The sequence below is a fragment of the Chelonus insularis genome, unplaced genomic scaffold (genome assembly GCF_013357705.1).
Source record: "Chelonus insularis isolate UGA/USDA-ARS -01 unplaced genomic scaffold, ASM1335770v1 contig_24_pilon, whole genome shotgun sequence".
NCBI lineage: Eukaryota > Metazoa > Arthropoda > Insecta > Hymenoptera > Braconidae > Chelonus > Chelonus insularis.
The window spans coordinates 917593-939852 of NW_023276446.1; the positions used below are offsets into that span (position 1 = coordinate 917593).

The 22260-nt window shown below is 29.0% G+C and overlaps 1 protein-coding gene across 17 annotated transcripts in view; it reads left to right on the forward strand.

Moving 5' to 3' along the window:
- SLO2 (slowpoke 2) overlaps nt 1–22260 on the forward strand; it is a 110909-nt gene that overhangs the window by 26401 nt on the left and 62248 nt on the right. For 2 of the 17 annotated variants that reach the window (XM_035079631.1, XM_035079640.1), the window contains exon 2: nt 5798–6044. The exons of 13 other annotated variants lie outside the window; for them this stretch is intronic. In XM_035079631.1, the coding sequence (XP_034935522.1) occupies nt 5800–6044 (245 nt within the window). In that variant the 5' untranslated portion in view covers nt 5798–5799. Of the gene's footprint in view, nt 1–5797; nt 6045–9784; nt 11745–22260 lie in introns of those variants that run through there. 2 more of the 17 variants (XM_035079637.1, XM_035079642.1) reach the window with 1 other exon arrangement.

Consider the following 22260-nt stretch of genomic DNA (forward strand, 5'->3'; position numbering starts at 1 on the left):
CTTTTTTCTAAATAACACTAAAATTGATATAATACATTTTTATTAAACTTCGTAACTCGTCGTATATTTAATTAATGGCATATTACCAAAATACATTTAACTCCTGATTATAACATGAATGTAGAAAATAGAAATTTTTTAAATATTTCTATTTCATTATTAAAAATTCTTTAATAAAGTGCATAATCTTTATTTGTATCAAATAAATGCTGAAAAATAATTTTAATGAATTCATTTAGTCCCAGCAAATAAATTCTTCTATCAGTGTACATATATATTCATATAGTAGCATTAACTCCATAGATAGCTGACGATAACTTCATTAGCGGGTCTATCTATAGGTAGACAGAAAAAACAGTAATGACTAAAAACTAATTAATAAAAATAATTTGAATAACTAAAGAATATTCGTCTATTGGAAAAATTCGAATCTATGACCGCTTAACGCACGCTACTAAAACCGACGCTTTAGCCCACTCGGCTATCCGAAACAATTGTATATGACTTAAATGTTTATGTATATATAATAATAATATAGTTAGGTGATCAGACGGTGGAGTAAAAATTACTCTATCCAGAAGTAAAATATTCTCCACGATGGAGTATATTTTACTAGATAAACAAGTAAAATGTTTGACGAAAGAAAAGGGATCGTCAATAGTCTCAAAATTACTTCTAGTATACTATAGGAGTAAATAATACTACTCGAGAAAATAAAATCTACCGAAGTCAAAATAAAAACTACTAAAAATAATTTACTATGATTTAGGAATATTGTTTACAAATATGTGGAATAATATTTACTTTTTAAGTATTAAATCTTATGCAAAGCAAAGTACGAAATCGTAGCAAAATTTTACTTCCTTCGTAGAGTAAAAAGTATTCCTTCATTTGCCTCCGTGCGCACTACTAATAATAATAGAGACGTAAGATTATTTGTTGTGCTAAAGTTTCACTCATACATGACTGCTTTTTCATGCACGTATATAATTTTTGATGGAGATTTTATGTTAAATATATTCAGTAGGTATACCATAATATAACGCATACTGTTAAGCTTGTATGTCCCTGATAGTAGTCTAGTACACTGATAGAAGAATTTATTTGCTGGGACTAAATGAATTCATTAAAATTATTTTTCAGCATTTATTTGATACAAATAAAGATTTATTTGTAGCTAATAAATCTTCTTTGCTCAGCTGTCTAATATTATTATATTCATAAAACCATTAAAAATTCACACGAAATTAAATGGTTATCATGTAATTGCTTGTCGAGCTATTGTTTAGAAGAAAATATTAATTTTAATCATTACAAAACCGTTATTTTTTATTTAAAAATGTTCAATAAATAAAAGTTATTTCATAACATAACCTAACATTTGATTATGCTTTACCGTCATTCTACCTTACCATCGAGCCCAATCATAGTATTTATATGAGAAATAAATATTTGTTTGCAGCTAAGAAATCATTCATTGAGCCAAACAAATCTACTCTAATAAATAATTTCTTAACTGTTAACAAATGTTCATTCGATTTCTCTTTCAAATAACATATTTATTAATTATATTATAATTAAATAATTAATTTGGAGTAAATTCTACTTGTTCTATAAGTAAAATTAGTTAAAATTTGGAGTAGATACTACTCTAAAAGTAAAAATTACTTCATACTCTAGTATGGTTCACCTCCCAGTATTACTGTTACCACGGAATAGTAGTAGCTTTTACTCCTAAGAATAATCATTCATATAGTGACCATGGTCACTGTATGGATGACTGCAGACAGTGGAATAGAAGCTACCACACTAGAAGTAAAATTTACTCTTCATTTTTCTTCGTGTATAGTTATTAACTTCCCAGTAGGAAGTTATAGTAATGGGTCCGATTTTGCGAAATCCGAATATTGACAAATCTCCACGTATGAAGGTCTCTAGAACCGAATATAATAGTTTTTGAGTGGACGTCTCTGTGTGTATGTGCGTAAGTATGTACGTATGTGAGTTCGGAATTATTTTTCATCTCGATTATTTCGAAAACAAAATATGATAACGACGTCGAACTAATTACATTCGACACATAATTACGTAGTTTAGAACTGATTAGGTTTTTAGCAAAAATGGTCGAGCCGTTTTTTATGCAGAATCCAAAAACTAAAAGAAATGGTAAACTAACTAAATCTCATCATTCTTTCTACTGGGAAGTTAGTTGTGTGGATCTTCCTAGTTGTACCTAAACTACTTGAGAGCACTGATATTTTTTTTCTTTTAAATAAAGTTTAATAATTTATTCAAATATTTTTTTAAAATTTGTTAAACTAGGATTTGCAGTTATGGAAAAGTGGGGTTTATGTATGAAAAAAATAGAGAGAGCTTAACAGAAAACAAGAGTAGTTATATTTTATAGAAGAAAATAGTTTCTCCTTTCGGAGGAACTTAGAATAGTTTACAGAATTGAACTAACATTAAATATCAAAGCGGCTGACTGATTGTCCTGACCGCTCGAAACCTCATACACACACACACACCAGTTTGTTTCTCAATCCTCCAATCACACTGTTGCACCTCATACCTATACATTATTGGAGTATGAAAACTCAAATGTCAACCAATTTATTTTAATGTTTTTGTAAAAAAATTCTGCACTGTTTTTCAATTATTAATAGTTAAAATGGATTTTTATATGTATGATTTCATAAAAATTATGTAATTGTTATATCAAAACTGTTATATCTTCGAGAATGATGACGTAGTCATAATAATAAATGTTTTTTCAAGATTTTATAAAAATTATTGTAAATCACACCTTGTTAAGTTTTATTTACATAACAAAGATTTTTTTTTTATTCTTTCTATTATATTATATCACAAATCTTAATTTATTATGGATTATTGTCTAAATTAAAATACAAATCCACAAACAACAAACGTAACTAATTTGATAATTAGGTCTCATGAAAGAAAATTTGATCGTATGTTCTGAAGTATTAAACTTCTAGTCAGACTCCTTCAAACTTTTTTGGCATCTCAGCCATAATCCTGAGTTTAATCCTGATAATTTTCTATTCAAAATATTTATTCAAATATTCACTTCGTCTTTATAGGAAAGATATACTATTTTTGGTATATGTGGTAACATAATAACATCTTGTATGTATGTATACTAAGTTGAATTAAATCTCTCATATATTGAAAGTTTTCTTCAGATAAATTACTACAAATTAAGTAAGAGGATAATATTTTTTAGTTTTATTTTGAAATTGGCTACCGGTAATCCGTTAAAATGATGCAAGGATTATCTTGCTTTATTTTCACTTACCCACCTTGAACCATCAGCCATAAAACGGCTTCATCTCACTTCATTCGATTAAGAAACTTGAGCTCAAGTAAATTGGGATTTAAAACATCTTAAGGCATGATTTATGTTTTATTATTTAAGTAAATGGTATCGATTACTGCTAAATAAACTGGTTATAATAATATATCCTTTTTTTATTCCCTGGTATAGAGTGGTTCAATATTCTATTTAGTTTGAGTGAAATAACATTTTAATTGATATGAAAGCAATCTTTTAGATTTTCTTTTTTTTACGATTTATAGGTAGGTTTTCTTCATTCGGTCAAGCACTTCTAGCGTTGCCACCCAGCAAAATTCACGCCCCTTAAACTTTGAAGGTTCTCGAGTTTACTGAAGATTGATCGGCTTCACCCCAACAATCTATTGAACTTCATCGGTATTTCTATTTTCTTAACGTTTTTTTTTTTAAATTAGTAAGAATAAATGATTCTACCTTAAAAGAATGCTGAAAGTTGGAATATGAAAGAAAATACTTATCCAAATCTTATGAAAGATGATCTTTAAAGAGTTTACTCTATAAAGAATATCTTCTATGTGCTAAAAAAAATTTTGAAGTATACATTGAAATTTCTAAATGTATTGAAATAAAAATAATATAACGTCATAAATTTAATTGTAGTTTGATTATTCTGGATTCATTTCTTGACCATTTTTCTAAGGATAAAATAGACGTTGATATCGTTGAATCCCTTGAGATCTTTCTCTCTATTCTGTACGGGTCATCCGGAGTCACTAGGCTTCATTCCCACTGCCGGCGATTAAATTAAGGTTGCATAATACCCACTGCGTTTGCGTTGATTACTCTCTCGGCTCTACTAAATCGATTTGATATTTTAAAAGTAAAAAGATGTTTTTCAATCGACATATTTAATAATAGCTTTCAAATTAGTTTTTAATGAAATTATTTTAGAATCACCCATTATCAATAACTTATTATATTAAGAATCATTCAAACTGTCTTAATATTTTTTCATGCTCAATCGAAAAGTTCATTCAATACGAATGATTTAATAGGCTACACTGTGATATTTAAAAAAAAGTTTAGAATAATATAAAATTCATCTTTCTAGATTTAAATTTTAAATCAGAGAATGCTTCATTTACAATCTTTATCCTTAGCTGAAAATACCGAGGGTAGAGATATAACAGATCAATATCTTAAAAGTGATATAAGCATTTACTGTGTAGACTTTACTTATGTCAAAGTAGAGAACTTTTTCGATTAAAATTTATATCATTTTCTACAATAATTCGAAATACAATAAATTACTCTGTCTGAATAAAATCCTCAACTTTTAAAAATTATAGTGATATTAAAGCAATGATAAAAGAATAAACTGTTTTGTTTTTTCTTTAGTTTGATGAGTACAGGTACTATCGATCTCTTTAGTAGTCTTGATCGTAGATAAGATTTCAGTAACTCTTATCAAGGAAAGTAATGGTCGACTGGAGACCAGCATTCCCTAGTTGTAAGAACGAAACAGTTGAATCTAGAGGGAGAGATCTCTTGTCCTGGAAATAGTATAGTCGTGCAAATCGTACCTCTCTTGGAAATAAGGTCACACCTACATCCAAGTGCCAATGGCATTTCGTTGTGGTCATGACGACGTAGATAATCCAATCGAGAAATTGTTCCGGTGCCTGTTAAAGCCTCTGGAGTTTTAACGTATACCGAGAGATATTTCTCGTGTTAGAATATAAAGCTTATAAATTTTATCGGCATCGTTTGCATCTCTAACTTTCCATATATTTTTCTTATTGCTTTATTGAACTTATGGAGAGATTTGTGGAACAATATCCATACAGTATCAAGTTTTTCCTTTTTCCCATTCAGCTTTATAACTTTTACCGTCCAAAATTTTGGAACTCGTATTATTTTTAAACACTCTTATTCTCATCAATTAATTTGAATTCATGGGAAAGGTTAGTAAAATCATCATTCCTTTTACTAATTATTCACAATCATATATCTCTTAAAAAAAATGTAAATATTTGGAATAGTAAGTAAACGTCAAATTTGGCCGACAGCAATTCGATGGCCTTTTAGTCCATGTCCAGTAGTATGTGGCACACAGCTCAATGAAAATCCGCATGTTTGATGATCCTGCATACCAAGCACCACATACCGCATGTTTAGTATGAACACACAGTAAACGTTTGTATACTACATTTATTGCTCATATGCGTCGCAATTTTCTGCACATTGTCTGTTAAATTACACTCTACTTAAGCTGTCAACGTGTGTTGAAAGTTTTTTATTGAATAATAGTTTAATTTATGTAATAGAATTTAATAATCAAAGTGTCTATTCAATTCAATTACATCAAATAACATCAAGAATGAGATTGAATTTAACTGTTGTTGTCGAATAAAATAGAGAAGACGAAAAAGTAAATAATATTTAAAATAAGTGACAAGTAATATGAATACTTTGAGACAGAAATGTCGGTGTTCTTCTTTCGACTACACAACCTACGTCGGCAGGCTGAGGAAGCACAAAAAAAACGAGATCGTCGAGGCACAGGCCAAACTGGCCAACGTGGGACCAATTGTGGGGACCAATCCCAGCCGACTGCTGGATCTATGCAATGTTGCAACAAAGTTCACCGAGGACCAAGTAAACTTTTTGAAAGAGCTCCATTACAACCAAGTGATTCACTAGACGAAATTGCATTTCAAATACCGAGGTAAGATATGCATGACATTTCCAATATCTTTTTAAAATGTGTTTTATTGATTGAAAAGAATTTCACCAATACAGTTGTACAATACCACTGTCCCAATTTACCATTGTAGATATTTTTATTTTACATTAATATCTATATTTGACCTAAATATTTAAATATAATATTACTCTTAAATGTCAAATATATATATTATGCCCGCAATACCTATTGGCCTCCGCGTTTTGAAGTAAAATTATTTCAAAAAAATGAATCTACTTTTTTCGAAAAAAAATAGGTATCATAAATTTTAAATTGTACGCTGTCCGATGCGGCCTGCGGCTGCATCGTTTAAGAAAAAAAGAACCACCTTGCAAGTACAGCGTACCAAGTTACAAAAATTTGGTTAAGTAAGGTTAAGCATGGGGAAAACCTAGTGGACTACGTCGCCAAATGAGTTCAGAGCGTCATATTAAAGAGTTGATACGGAGGCAACAAAGGCATATAGGCGTATTTATACATATATATACACATTAATAAATAATCTTGCATTTATTACAACTTAAATGAAGTAACTGGCAGGCAGGCTCACTTTTATCCTATTAGGGGATGAAAAAATGTTGAAAAAAATTATATTCATCACACTTTTATGGTAAAACAACTAATGTAACAAGGATTTTATTGAGCTTGACATCTCTTTTGACTTTGAATAAGCCGGAAACTCTTTAGAAATGCTACCTGTCTTGACAACAAGTACAAGTAGCTAAAAGAAGATGGGAAAAAATGAAGTCATCGTATCTTATGCTACTATAGTATACTAGTAGTACACTATAGTGTACTAGTCTTGTATACACAAGCATCAGGGGTCAAGAAGTGGTAGACTGAAAAGCACTTTCTTCTATTCCCTCACTTCCGCCCTTGGAAGCTTTTCTCTAGAAACTTCTTGTGCTTCATCTTATTCTATTCTTCATATTGCATCCGTTGCGACTCAGATGCTCCAACAACTATGAATATACGTAAGGTTCGTTAAAATGATGAGGTAAACGAATGTCACCTACTTGGTGGCATCTTGAATGGCATCTTCAAGATAACGAGGAAAGGTGCAAGACTAAGAAATAACAAAAAAAGACATATTAAGGTTATTGATGAGACAATATACAAATTTATCTGGAATGTTCATTTATGTTTGTATTTTTTATTAATTCGCCAACCGCTCACTCTAACTACATTTATTACTTTAACTCTTCATACTAATCAAAATAGTTTGACCAAAAATGGAATATGTTAAAATATAATCATAAACGAATCTAAAATTAAGATGAATTTTATGAGACGTTTTGAAATTTTTCATCTTTTTTTCATAGTTAGTAAGATTAATCAGATTTTTCTCTTTATTAATTTTTTTTTTTTAAAGATATAAAACAAAAATATTACTTAAAATTTTTTATTTATTTATTAATATTACAGTGAAAAAAAATTACCATTTTCATTTCTTAAGTAATGATTATCTTCATTCATTTTCTATCCATTAAAATTTTTCCTGAAAAATAAAATCAAACTTAGTTTTAAAATAACTGATTCCAGGTGTAATAATATAATGCATTAACTCAGCTGGTGATGAACTGAATCACTATTACCTTGAGAGAATCTTTTCTAACTATTTACTTTCCCCTCATAAACTAGGTTGGAGCATCTTCCTTTGGCTGTCGGATCGTCCTCGTGTCAGCATTCAATCTTACCTTCAAGTCCACGTCTACTTTAATATTCTAGAAGAGAATTTTCAATGTAGTTATTTCTAATCGTATCGGCTTTTTCAAGACGAAAGTAATTCGTTAAAATTTTATTTAATTTATTAATTGTCTTGTTTTCATGCAAATTTTCTATGCTTTCTCTAATTTCTGCAAACGCTTTTGCAACAATAAAACATTGTTTTTTGTACGTTGTCATTTTATACAGTTGAGTTTCTATCTAAAGTTAATTTCAAGTATTCATTAAGAAAGAAGATATCAACACAAATAAGTTAATGGTAAATTTACTTTTCTGGGAAGTCCTTTTACTGGTATTTATTAAGATTACATTTTTAATTTTTATAGTAAGCGTATATTTAAAAAAACTTTATATGTTTCAAGAATACTGGAAGTCAAAAGTGAAGAGAAGGTTGAAAATTTTTTAAAAACGTTTTTAATAAAATTCAAAATGACCTAGATAATATATTTTATAATTTAAATAATAAACAAGAAAAATCGAAGTTTAATAGAAACATGAGATTAAATGTTTGATTAAGAGATGATATGAATAATATAGTTGAACATAATAATGATTTTTATGATCCGTAAAATGATATAAACAAATATAATAAATAGATGATAATGATGATCTGTGATAGTTTTATCATGAACAAGAGATGTAGAAAGTCATTGAATAGTAGACAGAGACTCTCATTATTCAATAGTCGTGTCAACATCCCCTTGGTTGTCTTTGTCGGTATAGACAAGAGCCCCAAATCTGGTAGCTCTTGACCTCACTTGAAATCTGTTCACCTATTTGATGCATCGTGATTACCTGCCAATTATTGTCTTGTTATTGGTCTACGACGATTTCCACCAAGCTAGCTTAGCTATTGTGTTTCTCGTGAACATGAATTCTCTGATCTGTGCACCACTCTATTGTATTATTCGATTTGTTCAGGCTGCAAAATCTAGTGAGTCTGCAAGCGCACAATGTGAAGATTTTCTTGAAAAGTCCATCCATAAAATTCTGATCTGCCAATTTCGTCATTGTTGCGTGGAAGCTCTCTGCGCATTATTATATTTTATTCTGGATATTGGTGAATTTGTTGATATTTCAAACGATGTTTCAGCTGAAATTGCAATTTTTTAGGTATTTAGAAATGTTTTTACCCAAAATAAATCTCTATTGAAAGTACATTTTTTGAATAGTGAAAACTAAATATTTTTTTAAATAAAATTTTGTTGAAAAATATTCATTATTAAATTATTCTATCGTATAATTAAACAATCATAAATCATCTGTGTGGACAAAAGAATGTAATTGACAAATTTTGTAAGCTCCTAATGAGTTTTTTTGTTTAAAAGCTTCACTTCTATATCCGCAGTAGTGAATCTCCGGTCGGTAAGGCGGTAAATATTCTACAAAGAAGATTACCGTCACGAGATTGGTGAACAAATGTGGATGTGGTATTGTGTTCACTTTTAGTAATTAATTTTCATGTTTTTATAAATGTATTTAGTGTGATGTATTAAAATTAAAATGATGATTTATATTCGCTTGAGTCAAGGTATTACAATGAACGATACAACTAAAATAAAATTACTGATGTGTAAAATTGCAATATTCGTATCTCAAAGTTGTAAATATAATAATTTAATTCATAAAAACAATAATAATATAAGAAGTACTTTTAATTGATTTTTCAATTTTTTATAGACTTTAACACATGAATGAAAATTGTCAAGAGATATAAAAATAGAAATGGAAGGGAAGTTTATTGATTTCCATAAGTAAAGTTGATTGTTTTTTTTAAATTTAATATGCAGATATGATGAAAAAAAAAGTATAAAAAATAATGTGTAAATTTTGACGGGAATGGTCCAAGTAACGGATGACAATATAGTATATATTTCATCTGACGCTTATTGTTTATTTTTCTGTGTATTTCTACTTGTTCCCCTCCCATTTAGCCAAGGTGACCGCGAGCTTGCGCGGAGGTCGGCCCATAGAGTAACCCAACGTCGACACCGATAGTCGGCGCTCAGCGACGACGCTTTTGCTTCCAATTTACAAACGAGCTCGGTATGTTCGAGCAACGGCGCGCAAATGAAAACGCGCGGTACTAATGGTACTGGTGACAAATTCTACTACGATAAAACCTGAAGAGTCGTTGCATTACTTATTATCGTAATTGTTTTCTGTACGGTAATGCAATTTTTAAAAAGAAAGTGTCGGTGTCTTATTTCTTCAAAACGTCGTCGTTTAGCGAAATTTATTTTTTAAAAAAGATTATTGTTTGTAGAAGAAAACCTCAGGTGAAACAAAAGTTTATCGGTCGAAGAAAGCGACAAAGAAAGAAGAAATGTGGATTGCTCTATAAAAAATAATATAAAATATTTAAAAAATAACTAATAAATATATCATGTGATAAAAGTGGAATTAAGTATTGACTTTATTTATTTATTTAAAATATACCGGATGTTCGACAGATCTTGTGATGTTTATTTTGTTTCATAGACGAATTTTACAAAATTTTCCTACTTAGCTTAAAGGAAATTTATAATATGAAAAGGAAGCTGTTGTAAAAGATCCTATTTGATAAATTATTCAATGAGATCTCTTATACAATAAATCTACTCTTATTACGTGAAGAAAAAGACAATTTTTTAAATAAAAAAATGTTAACAATAAGCAGTGGGTCAAGACAACATAAGGCTTTGTAAGGCTCATCCGAGGATCTAGTTAACGGGTGCGGCATTTATATGGCAGTGACGAAGAGGTGTCTGTCAACGTGTTGATGGTAACAGGTTCAGATTAGTCTCTAGAACTATTTGTAAATGCTCCATCTGCCACTGAAGCCTAACATCATCAATTAAGATCATCAAAATATTTTCAAGACAAAAATGTATCAAAGTGACAAATCTCATAATACGTTGGACAGTCGATATACAAAAGAAAAAATAAATTGACGAAACGCAATAAAAAATCATTAAATAAAAAAAGAGATATATTTTTATCTTTCACATGAATATTTAAAGCTATTTTACTCAGCGAAAATTAAAGAGGATTTGGATTACGAATCCCTCATCACAAGAGTCATGAAAATCTTCAAAAGCGTCGGATTCCACGCACATACTCATACATACATGAAAATAGTTATTGAGATAAATAAAACAACTATAGAAAAATAACAAATAAATAATGATTTGAAAAAAAAAAAAAATTTAAAGTAGAATTATTTATTTTCAAATGACCAAATATCGCTCATACAGCGAAATGAATAGCATACACAAGTATTACAAAATAGTTAAAGGGAATTTATTCAATTATATAATTACCTATAAATAAATAAATAAGTGGAGGTTTAATTATATTAACATTGAACGCTGGTTGGCGGGTCCAAAAACGTAGGATTATACAAATAAATCGTGAGCGCGAGCGAAGCAACGTGCAAATATTAGGCTTTAACGTTTGTTATCAACTATAAAATGGTCCAATGGAAAAATTAGTAATTGAGGTCCAAATTTTAGTGTCTTAGTCCTGATATATTTGTGTAACTTTGATGTATTTTTTATGAGTGTTTACTTGCCTCGCACAATTTGACAGAATACAACAGTGCGTGTTAAATAAATCAATACTCATAAAATATTTAATCTAACAAAGAAGATAAAATATAATTTAATACTACATCTAATAATTCGGTGTGGAGTAATTAATCTAAAGTTCAAATATCATTTAATATATAAATTTATTTATTTCTGTTTTTATATGAAACATGAGTGGGAAACATGATTGATATCTGTCACGTGAAATGGTGAACACTAATCAGATAATTACTACTGACACATAGTACAGGTGTATTGTACCACAACGCCTTTATCGACAGTTATACAATGTTGTAATCACTGTAGGAACCATAGCAATGGCGAGTTCTAGTAGATACAGCAGCTACAATTGTCTTACTAGTTGGGATAGCTACGATAGGATTCCAAGGTATTGTAAAAATTATGCTCTCATTTGCAAAATTAATTTGATGCAATATTATTTATAAGATAATTTAGATCTCAAGCTTATCAAGAGATAGAAAATACTGAATTAAAATTCATTGTCAGCTCGAATCTCAGTCACATGCTGAACTAAACAAACTAATCAGACGTTGCTATCAACAAAATCCGTCAATTGTCTAATACACAAATACATACACATATTTTATCACATTATGTTTATTTTCCCTCGTATTCTAATTTATTGTATACTGATCAAGATTACCTTGGATATGATTTACCCATTGAATTTGATTTGAGTTTAGTTAACACTGACAATTGATATGTCATTCTTATCATTTTTCTTAGTACTTTAAATGGCTGAAATTTTTCAGAAAAAGGGTCATCATTATATTACATATGGAATATCATTTAATTACATTTGATTATTGATATTAATATGGTATTGCAATAGTTTTTTAATCATCACAAATCCTTAGTTATGCTGAAATAAACTTAATTGATTAAAAGAAAAATTAAAATACAACTGCAACAAGTTCGTATTATTATTTTTAAATTAAATAATATATGAAATAATTTAAAATCGACCAACAAATTATTATTCGAAAGATTGTATATGAGAATAAACGGATATACAGAATGTAATGTAAAAAGAATAAAATAAAATACAGGAAATTTCCAAAGATTAATATAAAGCGTTTTTAGAGCGTTAGAGGGTGAATAGAAAATGTCAAATCAATAATAAAAAAAGTTATAATGGTACATTATGCAGCAATACATACGTCATATCATATTTATATATTGTTTATTATATCTATTATATCCATTAGGGTTAATAAAACTCATACTGAAACTACATACGTTGAAATTATATTTTATTTATGTACAATCAATGCATTTATGGTTTATTTTTCCCATACGTTATTTTGTTTATTATAATATTTTATAATGGATAAATAATTCTTAATATCGATTTTCCACTCTATATATTTAAAAATAATTAATATAAATGAATAGAAAAAAGTAAATTAATTAAAATTTTACCGTTCATCATTAACTCATTAAAAACTTTGGAAGTATGTTTTAAAGCAGAAACAAACTATTTAAAAGTTGACAGTAAAAAGTTTCTTTTATATTTGAATTATTTTTTTATCATTGAAAAAATACTATGACAAAGTTTAAGAAACAAGTGGTCGATAAATATTTAAAGTTTTGTGTCGTTTTGATAATTTTAACTTTCTCCTCGAACTTGTATAAGTGAGCAGGATGTTCGTGTATTCTAACCAATAATTTAACTTTCAGAAGCACTTTGCTGACGAAATGCGCATTGCCATTCCAATTGTACTCTCATTTTACCATTTACGAAGCAAAAGTTCCTTCAATTGCTTCAGGCAAGCTCTCAAATGTCGAATACTTATATAGTCTTGTCTGAAAATCACGGTTAGATGGATCAAGGCACTTCAATGGAACATGAGTTATTGTGACAGCACAGCTATACAATAGAAGGATATTTGATTTGAAGAAATTCATTACCAATGATTATCCATTTTTTCATTATTTTTTGATACTTACATTCATTTATTAACTTCCTACTTGGAAATTATTTTAATGGATTCGATTTTTCGGAACAAAGAAATACCCAATGCAAAAAATTATTTTTGTTAATTTTCCATTTTTCAAATATAATTTACTTGAAGACTATAAAAACCCTTTATTGAGTAAACATACTTTCTTAGTGTCCCCATATTGTCCCGATCTTCCTAATTTGAGTGTACGTACTTTACGTTCGTGAACTTTCCTTTGTTTCACATATCTCAGGAACAATTAAATGATGTTGATTTTTGACCCATTTCATTCAGTGGGTAATTGCAAAAAACTACTTGATTATGTTTTCGAGAATTCTGAAAAGTCTATAACCTTTAGAAGTTAGTAGTTTAAACCTCTTTTTTTGTATTGATGCTGTTGAGGAATTATGGGCATCGTTTTAAATCACTTTATAGTTTTTTTTCTTATTTAAGAATATGGTAATTAGAATTAAATTCAAATCCAAGTTGGTATCAATTGTTTATTAGATAAATATATTTTAAAGGGGTAGGATGTATATTGATTGATATCACGTCCCTGTAGGGCCAAAAGTAGCCAAAATCTGACGTCAGAATCTATCGACAGACTTACGTACGTCTGCTTCCTTTTTGCGGTAGCATCTGACATCTGACGTTGATCTTACGTTTGTCTGCGCCTAGGAAACCAATAGAGAGCAACATATGTAAGTCTGACGGCAGTCTGTTTCCTAATGGTTACGAGGGCCATTATAATAGACCATAGAGGTACCATAGATGGACTTGAAATAGTTTGTTTATAGAACAATGTAAGATGTGTTTTATAATTATTAGTTATTTACATTTAATAAATGACAAATTTATATATCATTAATAAAGGCTTAAATAGAAAATACCTGTTTGAATGAAGGAATTATCATGAATATATTATCTGGATATATTTGTTAAGTGTATCTTCAATCGGCTTTTAAAAGTGTTTTAATGAAACATGTCATAAATCGTTTGATTAATATTGACGTCATCATGGTAAATCCAAAGTAATAAACATATCTATACATGTTATATCTATATTTACACATTTTCAATGTTGAACACCGTAAACAAACTATAGGCTTTAAGAGACCGTAAAGTGTACTAAGAATGGCTACTACGTTCTATAGTTTGTATGTAGCGATTCAACATTAAACACACTTGAGGTGTATTATTTTAACACACTTTAAATTTACAGTAATATTTATATACTTTAAACGTGTTAAAATAATACACTTTTAGAGAGATTCTGAAAAATGTATTTAAAAAAATGACAAGTTGTTGGAAAATAGTGCAACTAATATTTATTTTCTTTAATTTATTTAAACTTGAATTATAAAATATACGTTTCATTTCTCTTCAATCAACATAATTATACATTACTTTTTCAACTCAATTAATACAATTTTTTATAATGAGATTTTTAGTGTTTAATAAATGAGAGGAAAAAATTGAAAAAAAAATCCTGATAAATAATTCAATGGAATTTTAGAGGTTATCTGTTGGGTGTGAGGGGGGGGGGATGTGTAGGTAACTGTCAATAGGCGGAAAGTCACGATTCTCGAATATATTAATTTTCGATTTGAAAGCTAATTGTATCGATTACCTGAGAGTAAAAGAATTTGTTAGTTAAGAAACATTTTACGGATAACGAGAGAAGTCCATCGGGAAAGTAGTTACATTAGTTTTAGTAGAGTTTTAAAAGTAAAGGTAGGAAAAAAGTGTAAGAGTCTCGAGGGTTGTACTCTAACAAGAGTGGAATTAAAAAAAACGAAAAAAAAAAAAGAAAACTATTGGTGAGATACTTTAATTAAGTCGTTCAATCTCCTCGTTTTTCAATGACTTTTACAATCTGTTTATTCGTTTTTTTAGTAAATTGAATAAAAAAACAAATAAATAGCAATCAATAAATCATTGATTTTTGTACTATGCAACATATATATATTTTTTAACGTATTATTTCTAAAAAGAATATGAACAAAATAAAATGATCTGTCTTGTGTAATACTGACTTTTGCACAAATTTGTTTGTAAAAAAAAGTTTATTCTTTTCAATGGATCAATACGTTCAGGACAATATCCATACAACGCATTCAGTTGAATTATAGCAAACGAAACTTCGACAATGTTCAGACTGTGACACCAACGAATCGATCGTGAGTACTTTCGTATATGCAGGTAGACGACACACAAAGCCAATATTCACTACTCCCGGAAAATCATTCAACAGCGTTATCAGCAGTCTTACCAGTCTTTAAAACACATTTCAACCGCAGGTGTTTTCATTCGAACATTAAAGCTGTATCAAAGTGTTAAGATCTCAATCTCTATCATTCATTTGTCGATATGTCAATTATGCAATTTAAATTGATGATACTAACGGCGAATCATGATAAAAAAAATACTTTAAAACGAAAGAAGTAAAAAATAATGATACATTATTTATGTATTTTTAATTAACAATAATCTTGATTGATTTTTCACAAATCAGATTATCAACAGTAAATTTAAACCAAATTTATCCAGTTCATTACTTTTCAAGAACTCTTTTTAAATGTTATATGTTTTTTAATGAGATTTCAACTTTAATTCGACATATGATTGAATTTTTTTTTTATCAAGTTAAATTTATTTACATTTTTATTATTAACTCTGAATGAATAAAATATATAATAAAAAATAAATTCGCTGTGTAAGAGGACGAAAATAACGAGTAGATGTATTTAATGGTATGTTTTAGGGTTGTATAATAGTTCATGTGGAAAGTAATTAATTTTCACTACAGTTTCGTCAATTTTGGTTGTTTCAGTAATTGAATGTCATCATAGTATTCTATAATTAGACATGTCATCATCTTGATTAAAATTTGATATTGATATACTTCTACCATGAAAATAACATTACGATATATTTACTAGTTTATGCTGGATAGGAATAATGTAAAATGTCTATAAACGACAATAATCTCTTCAGTAATACTGTTTTCAAACATAGCAAACCGTGGATTATTTGTGTATCTTTTCTAGCCAATCACACTATTTAGATTCAATGAATTTTTAAAATAAACAGATGAATCAAAACTCTGAGTTATTTTCATAAACTTAATATACATATTTAATTTCGATCTGATTTACAATAATTATCTAGTTTGTTAGCTTTTCGCAATGGACTGTTTTTCTTACAGATTTTCAGTTGCAATTAAAGTGGCGAATGAGAACTACTCGAAACAACAATTGAACCATCAAATGAACCTAGTTCATACTAAGTTAAATTACAGAGTTCAGAGTTTTCGTCGAATGCGGATAATACAGATATTTCAATTAATCAAATAAAATATTGTATTGAAAGAATTGATTTTTATTTTAATCTGGAAAAAATAAATAAAGCATAAGAAGAAATAATAATTGCTTTGGAAATAATTATTGAGGTAGAACTCATTATTTCACTGAGCATTCAATGTAGATCTGGAGCGTGATGACTATTGTTTTTAGAGTATTTCAATTATACGAACATCCTTATTTGCATTTCCGGTTAATTCAATCACGAGTTTGTGATTCGTGCAATTAACGCACCGATTATGTATTCATTGACACTCTTTGTTATCTCTTATGATCAAATGACTGCTAATGAGCATTTAATTAGTAATAATGTTTTTTTATTGACATTAAAGTGTGTTGGCAAATTTTGAATATTTGTCTCATCCCATAAATAAAAAAAAATAACAAAATACCCCCAAAGAAATTTTAGATAGGTACAGCTAAAGACCAATGAAATTTTAATAATGAATTCGCAAACTTAATGAGGACCTAACTAATATTTTAAATAATCGAATGCCATTATGCAATAGTTTATATCTAGAAAATTAAAATGCAATCAGTTTAAAGTACTGAATTGTTGAAAAAGAATAATAAGAAGAGATAGAAAAAGTCGACTGATATTCCGGCTTAGTAATTTCTATGTAAAACCCCTGGAGACAAGTGACTGGCTTTTCTGTAGCAATGGCGAATAGCGCGGTGTGGACTTCACAAAAATTCATTCCACTTTTCAAATGGAAGCTCCAAGACTAGACTATTGGATTCGCGTGATTGCCGTAGAAAATCCTCGAAGAGAATGAAGAACTGGGTAAATGTCATGGTTTCATGAGAGGAAAAGATTAATTTTCCTCTCAAATGTATACTTTTAGAAAGGTTATACGGACGATCATCCTGACGTTCTATTGAAGGATCAAATTAATCTCCAACCTGCAGACTGCCAATCGACATGCTCGAAAGAAACTTTTGCAGATGATGCTTATTATCTTTCTCATTCAATACTCTATACCTGAACTAGAAATTTATATTCTTATGCATAAGAACATATAATAAAAAGTCCTTATCATTAATGTTTATTGTAATAAATAATAGAATGTAAGTGAAATGCTTCGAATGCATTTAATCGATAGAAACTGTTTTTAATTATTCATAACGAATCACTATTTTGGTAAGGATTCAGAATTGGGGCTCTAAGTTACTCGTCTAGGAAAAATGAATATAGTTGTTCGACACTTTAATGTTGGTATTAACTACATTCAATAAAAATAGTTATTACTTCACTCATCAAGACTATTATTTACTGTTTATGATATAATAAAATTGCTCTAAACTATTTTTAATCTTTTCCAATAATAATTCTTCATGATATCTCATATCTTATAATTTTTTTGTATCTAAAAAATATTTATAGTTTTTTGATTGTTAATTCTTTTCTATTATTCAATCGCTATAAATGATAAGAATCATACATCATTCATTCGAAAAAAGAGAAATTTCTCGTCAAAGATAAAAAATACCATCACATCCTATCGACTTAAATATCTTCATTCATCCTCAATTGGAATCTTGAGATATTGTGAACGAAAAAAATGTTGACATACGCACGTATACACGCACGTACATACATGCTCTAAAAATTTAGTACACTTCTAAATACTCAATTACAAGTGGAGATATAAGGGAACTTTCGAAATTTAGAACTCGATGCCATTACAAAAACTTCCTTATTAAATAGGAAGTTAAAAAGTCATGATTGTATTTAAATAACTTCCTTTCAATTTTCGATTCGCTTATGAATATGTGTACATCAAAGAACTTTACTAATGATGTATGAATAATAGATACGTTGAATATCTTATACACTATCATTTCAAAGTAAAAATATTTCATGACAATAACACGAAATCGAATCTAAAGAAAAAAAATAGGCCTGAGCACACTTTTTCTGTGCTAACACGACGAACTTCCCATTAGTAATTGTTTATAACAAATTTGAATAGTTATAATCAATGTTTGTTGAAAGCATCCGAGTCCATGTGATATACACATTACTTAATCAATAAATACAATTTTTAAATGTTTATAACAAATTCGTATTGTTATAAACAATGAGTAATTGTTAAAAGTTATATTTGGTTGTGAACAATAACATCTAGTCAGTATCGACTCGGTTTTTTTTCGATTTCGGTTAAAGTCGCTATCTTAATCCGTTCGTAAAATATCGAAAACGAAAAAAATGCTGACGTCCGTACATACATACATACATACGTACGTACGTACACACATACATCATTCTAAAAATTGATCAGTATGCTTGCAAATATTGTGAAACATGGAGATATAATGAAAATTCAAATTTTTCCAATCGACCCAATTTCAATAACTTCCTAATGGGAAGTTAACAAAAATTGTTATATTTGATAAGGCACTCTCATAGTTGAAATTTATAGAATACTATCATTTATTGATCTATGAAAAGACAGTTACTAAATTGCTACCGTTTTTAAATATATTCGTAAAAATGGTTGAAAATCAATGAGGCAATTCATTCATATACTACAGTTTGATTTTTCTTAAACTTACACAAAGATTCAAATGAAAAATTTTGAATGGAAAATTAACACATGATAAATCACACTATTTTTTATCGTTATATTTGAAAAGTATTGGTTCTAAATCATTCAAATATTTTATGCTATTCAATTATTTGTTAAATTACTTTAATTTAAATAGAGTAATTTTATAATTAGATAAATTAAAGAAATGTTATTAGTAAATAGTGGTAATATATGCTGTTATATTTAAGTAGTCTATTTTCTAAAATTAAACTATAAATTACATTAATAATATGATCTTAAATATTTCTTCTGTTTATGTAAAATTATTAAATACTGTTCTGATTTAGATTAGCTGGTGGAAAAACTATGAAATGGATTACAGGTGGACGATAATCAGAACTAAATGTGGACTGAATTTTTAGGATAGATGGACGCTAAAACAGTCAGGATTGTTGAACGGGTGTAAATGAATAGGCTAACACTATTTAACAATAACGAATAACTATTTATTATCCACTTAAGTAACAGTAATAAGTATTATAATGATGAGATAGTATATCTGATAATTGTCTGGTATAAATTCACTGAAACTGAGTCCATGAATTGTCTATATACAGTCTTCGGTTCACTGGAATTTATGACAAGAAGTTCACTGATATTTCACTTATAAAGATTACTGATGAGCTGACTGATGATTAGAAGATCACTGAAAAGTTGTAAGTTTTTCCAGGGCTGACCTTTGCACCACGAGTAGTCTGAATTTTTGTGAATCGTATGATTTGTCACTACGTTGGCGTCAGTCACATAGACATAAGTGAGTTGTTCGTATATAGATCTTGTATGTGTGATAGTCCATGAGGCCGTGAGTTGTCTAAGCCGACATCGTTCGCGTCTTTTGCAATGAAGATGTTAAATCGGACCAACTTGAGCTTACTGATGATGTCTGATGAGTTCTCAATCATCACTGTAGATGATTGACTGTTGAATTATTCCATTTCTGAGGAATATTTTGGAGAGTTCTCTGGTCTCTATCTAAAGAGTTTGTGTGAGCTTTCTGTGATTGTACACGTATCGAGTTGTCTGTGGGTTGGCATTGTCCGATGATGCCCAGGAGTCGTCCCGACGTACACCTAGTTCAAAGACTGGCCGTAACCGAGGAATACTGATTGATACCGAACTGTTTCACCCGAAAAATCTGTGTTCTCGAAGTTTCTAGGTCCTTGGGAAGGGATATCTACGCCTAGGAATTAATTAGAGTAATCTAATTGGCGTAGATGAGTTGGCAGGAAAGACATTTAGTCTTCTGATTATTCGGTAGGAGAAAAATGTCAGGTCAGTGACAGAACACCTCCGACCAAGTCAGAACAGATACAAAATTATAAATATAATTATTTATGTTTCTAAAAAATACAGAAAATCATCCAAGAGAAAATTGGACAATTAAATCTTTACATAATTCTAGTTATGAAATTATCATGTACAAAGTAAATCTACAGGTACATTCGATTACTTCATCAAAATTAATGCTCTATAGTTATTCAACGTCAATGTACATGTATGCATCTTTAAAACTATTCATTCTGGTTCTTATTGTACAATGCTAATAGAGCGTTTGTGTTTGTGAAAATAATAGTAATAGTAATGGATTCGATTTTGCGAATCCCAAATTTTGACAAATCTCCACCATTCACGGTACCCAGAGTCGAATACAATAGTTTTAGAATGGACGTCCATGTGTTTGTGTATGTACGTATGTTCGTATGTGAGTTTGGAATTATTTTTCGTCTCGATTATTTCGAAAACAAAATATGATAACGATGTCGAACTAATTACATTCGACACATAATTACATAGTTTAGAACCGATTAGGTTTTCAGCAAAAATGGTCGAGCAGTTTTTTATGCAGAATTCAAAAACTAAAAGAAATGGTAAACTAACTAAATCTTATCATTCTTTCTACTGGCAAGTTAGTATTGTAGACCTTTTGATGCTGATATTTGACCACTGATATTTTTTATATTTAAATATTAATTAAAACATCAAATTTATGCCATACATAAAAGATTTATCCATTTAGGAAAAAAATAGAGTAAATCAGCAAACACTTTATTAGACTAAATAACATAGTATTGATTTTCGTTTACTCATTTCTCATGAGCATAGCTATAATGCAATAAAAAAAAAAAACAAATAATATAAGTATAAATCAAAATAAGATTTTAATGTTAATGTTTCATTTCTTTTCAATTGACCTCATGAATATTTGTAGTGATTATGGAATAGTAATTTGCGACATATTCTATTTCAAATAAACTTGGACTCTGTGTATAAGGTCTTCATTTTCATATGACATCATCAAACCCACCTACAAACAAGCTTTAGGTAAAGCCTTTGATCATGATTTTGAATTATGTCTTAATAGCTTTCTGAAGCTCTCAACATTTTCAAACTAAATTATTCAACCAAATCTTGTAAGTCATTCTGCTTAAAAGCATCTAGAATATCTGTCTGGGCTAATTCTTTCTTTTATTAGAAATCATTAAATAAATTGATTGGACTCAATTTTGTATTTTTTAAACCAAAAGGTAATATTTTAATGAAATTTTATAATCAATATTTCATATGTTTCACAAAATACAAATATTATTTAAATAATTACATTTTTTAATAAGATTTTTATTTAGTTGTCACTAATATGACAAGGAAATGACTATTAAAGTCAGTTCAGTAATTAATTCTTGACATTTGTTTATAGTTCAAAAAACGAGGTGGTTAGTTATCAGAAAGGTTATAAAGAATTTTTGTTTTCATGTAAAATGAAAGAAGCTGCAAAAAAAGCTGAAGGTGAAAAAGTTGTAACCATAGCAAATCGAATTATAGGACTCATGGGAAATAAATTTCTTGAGTAATCATACCTAAGACAAATACTAGACTCTGTTGTTCATCTCCAATAAATGTCTGTCTATTATTATGACTAGTCTATTGGTGATTCGACAAAGTCTTCATGACAATGATATCTGAAAGCTTTTTCTCCTTTGAGATTTCCT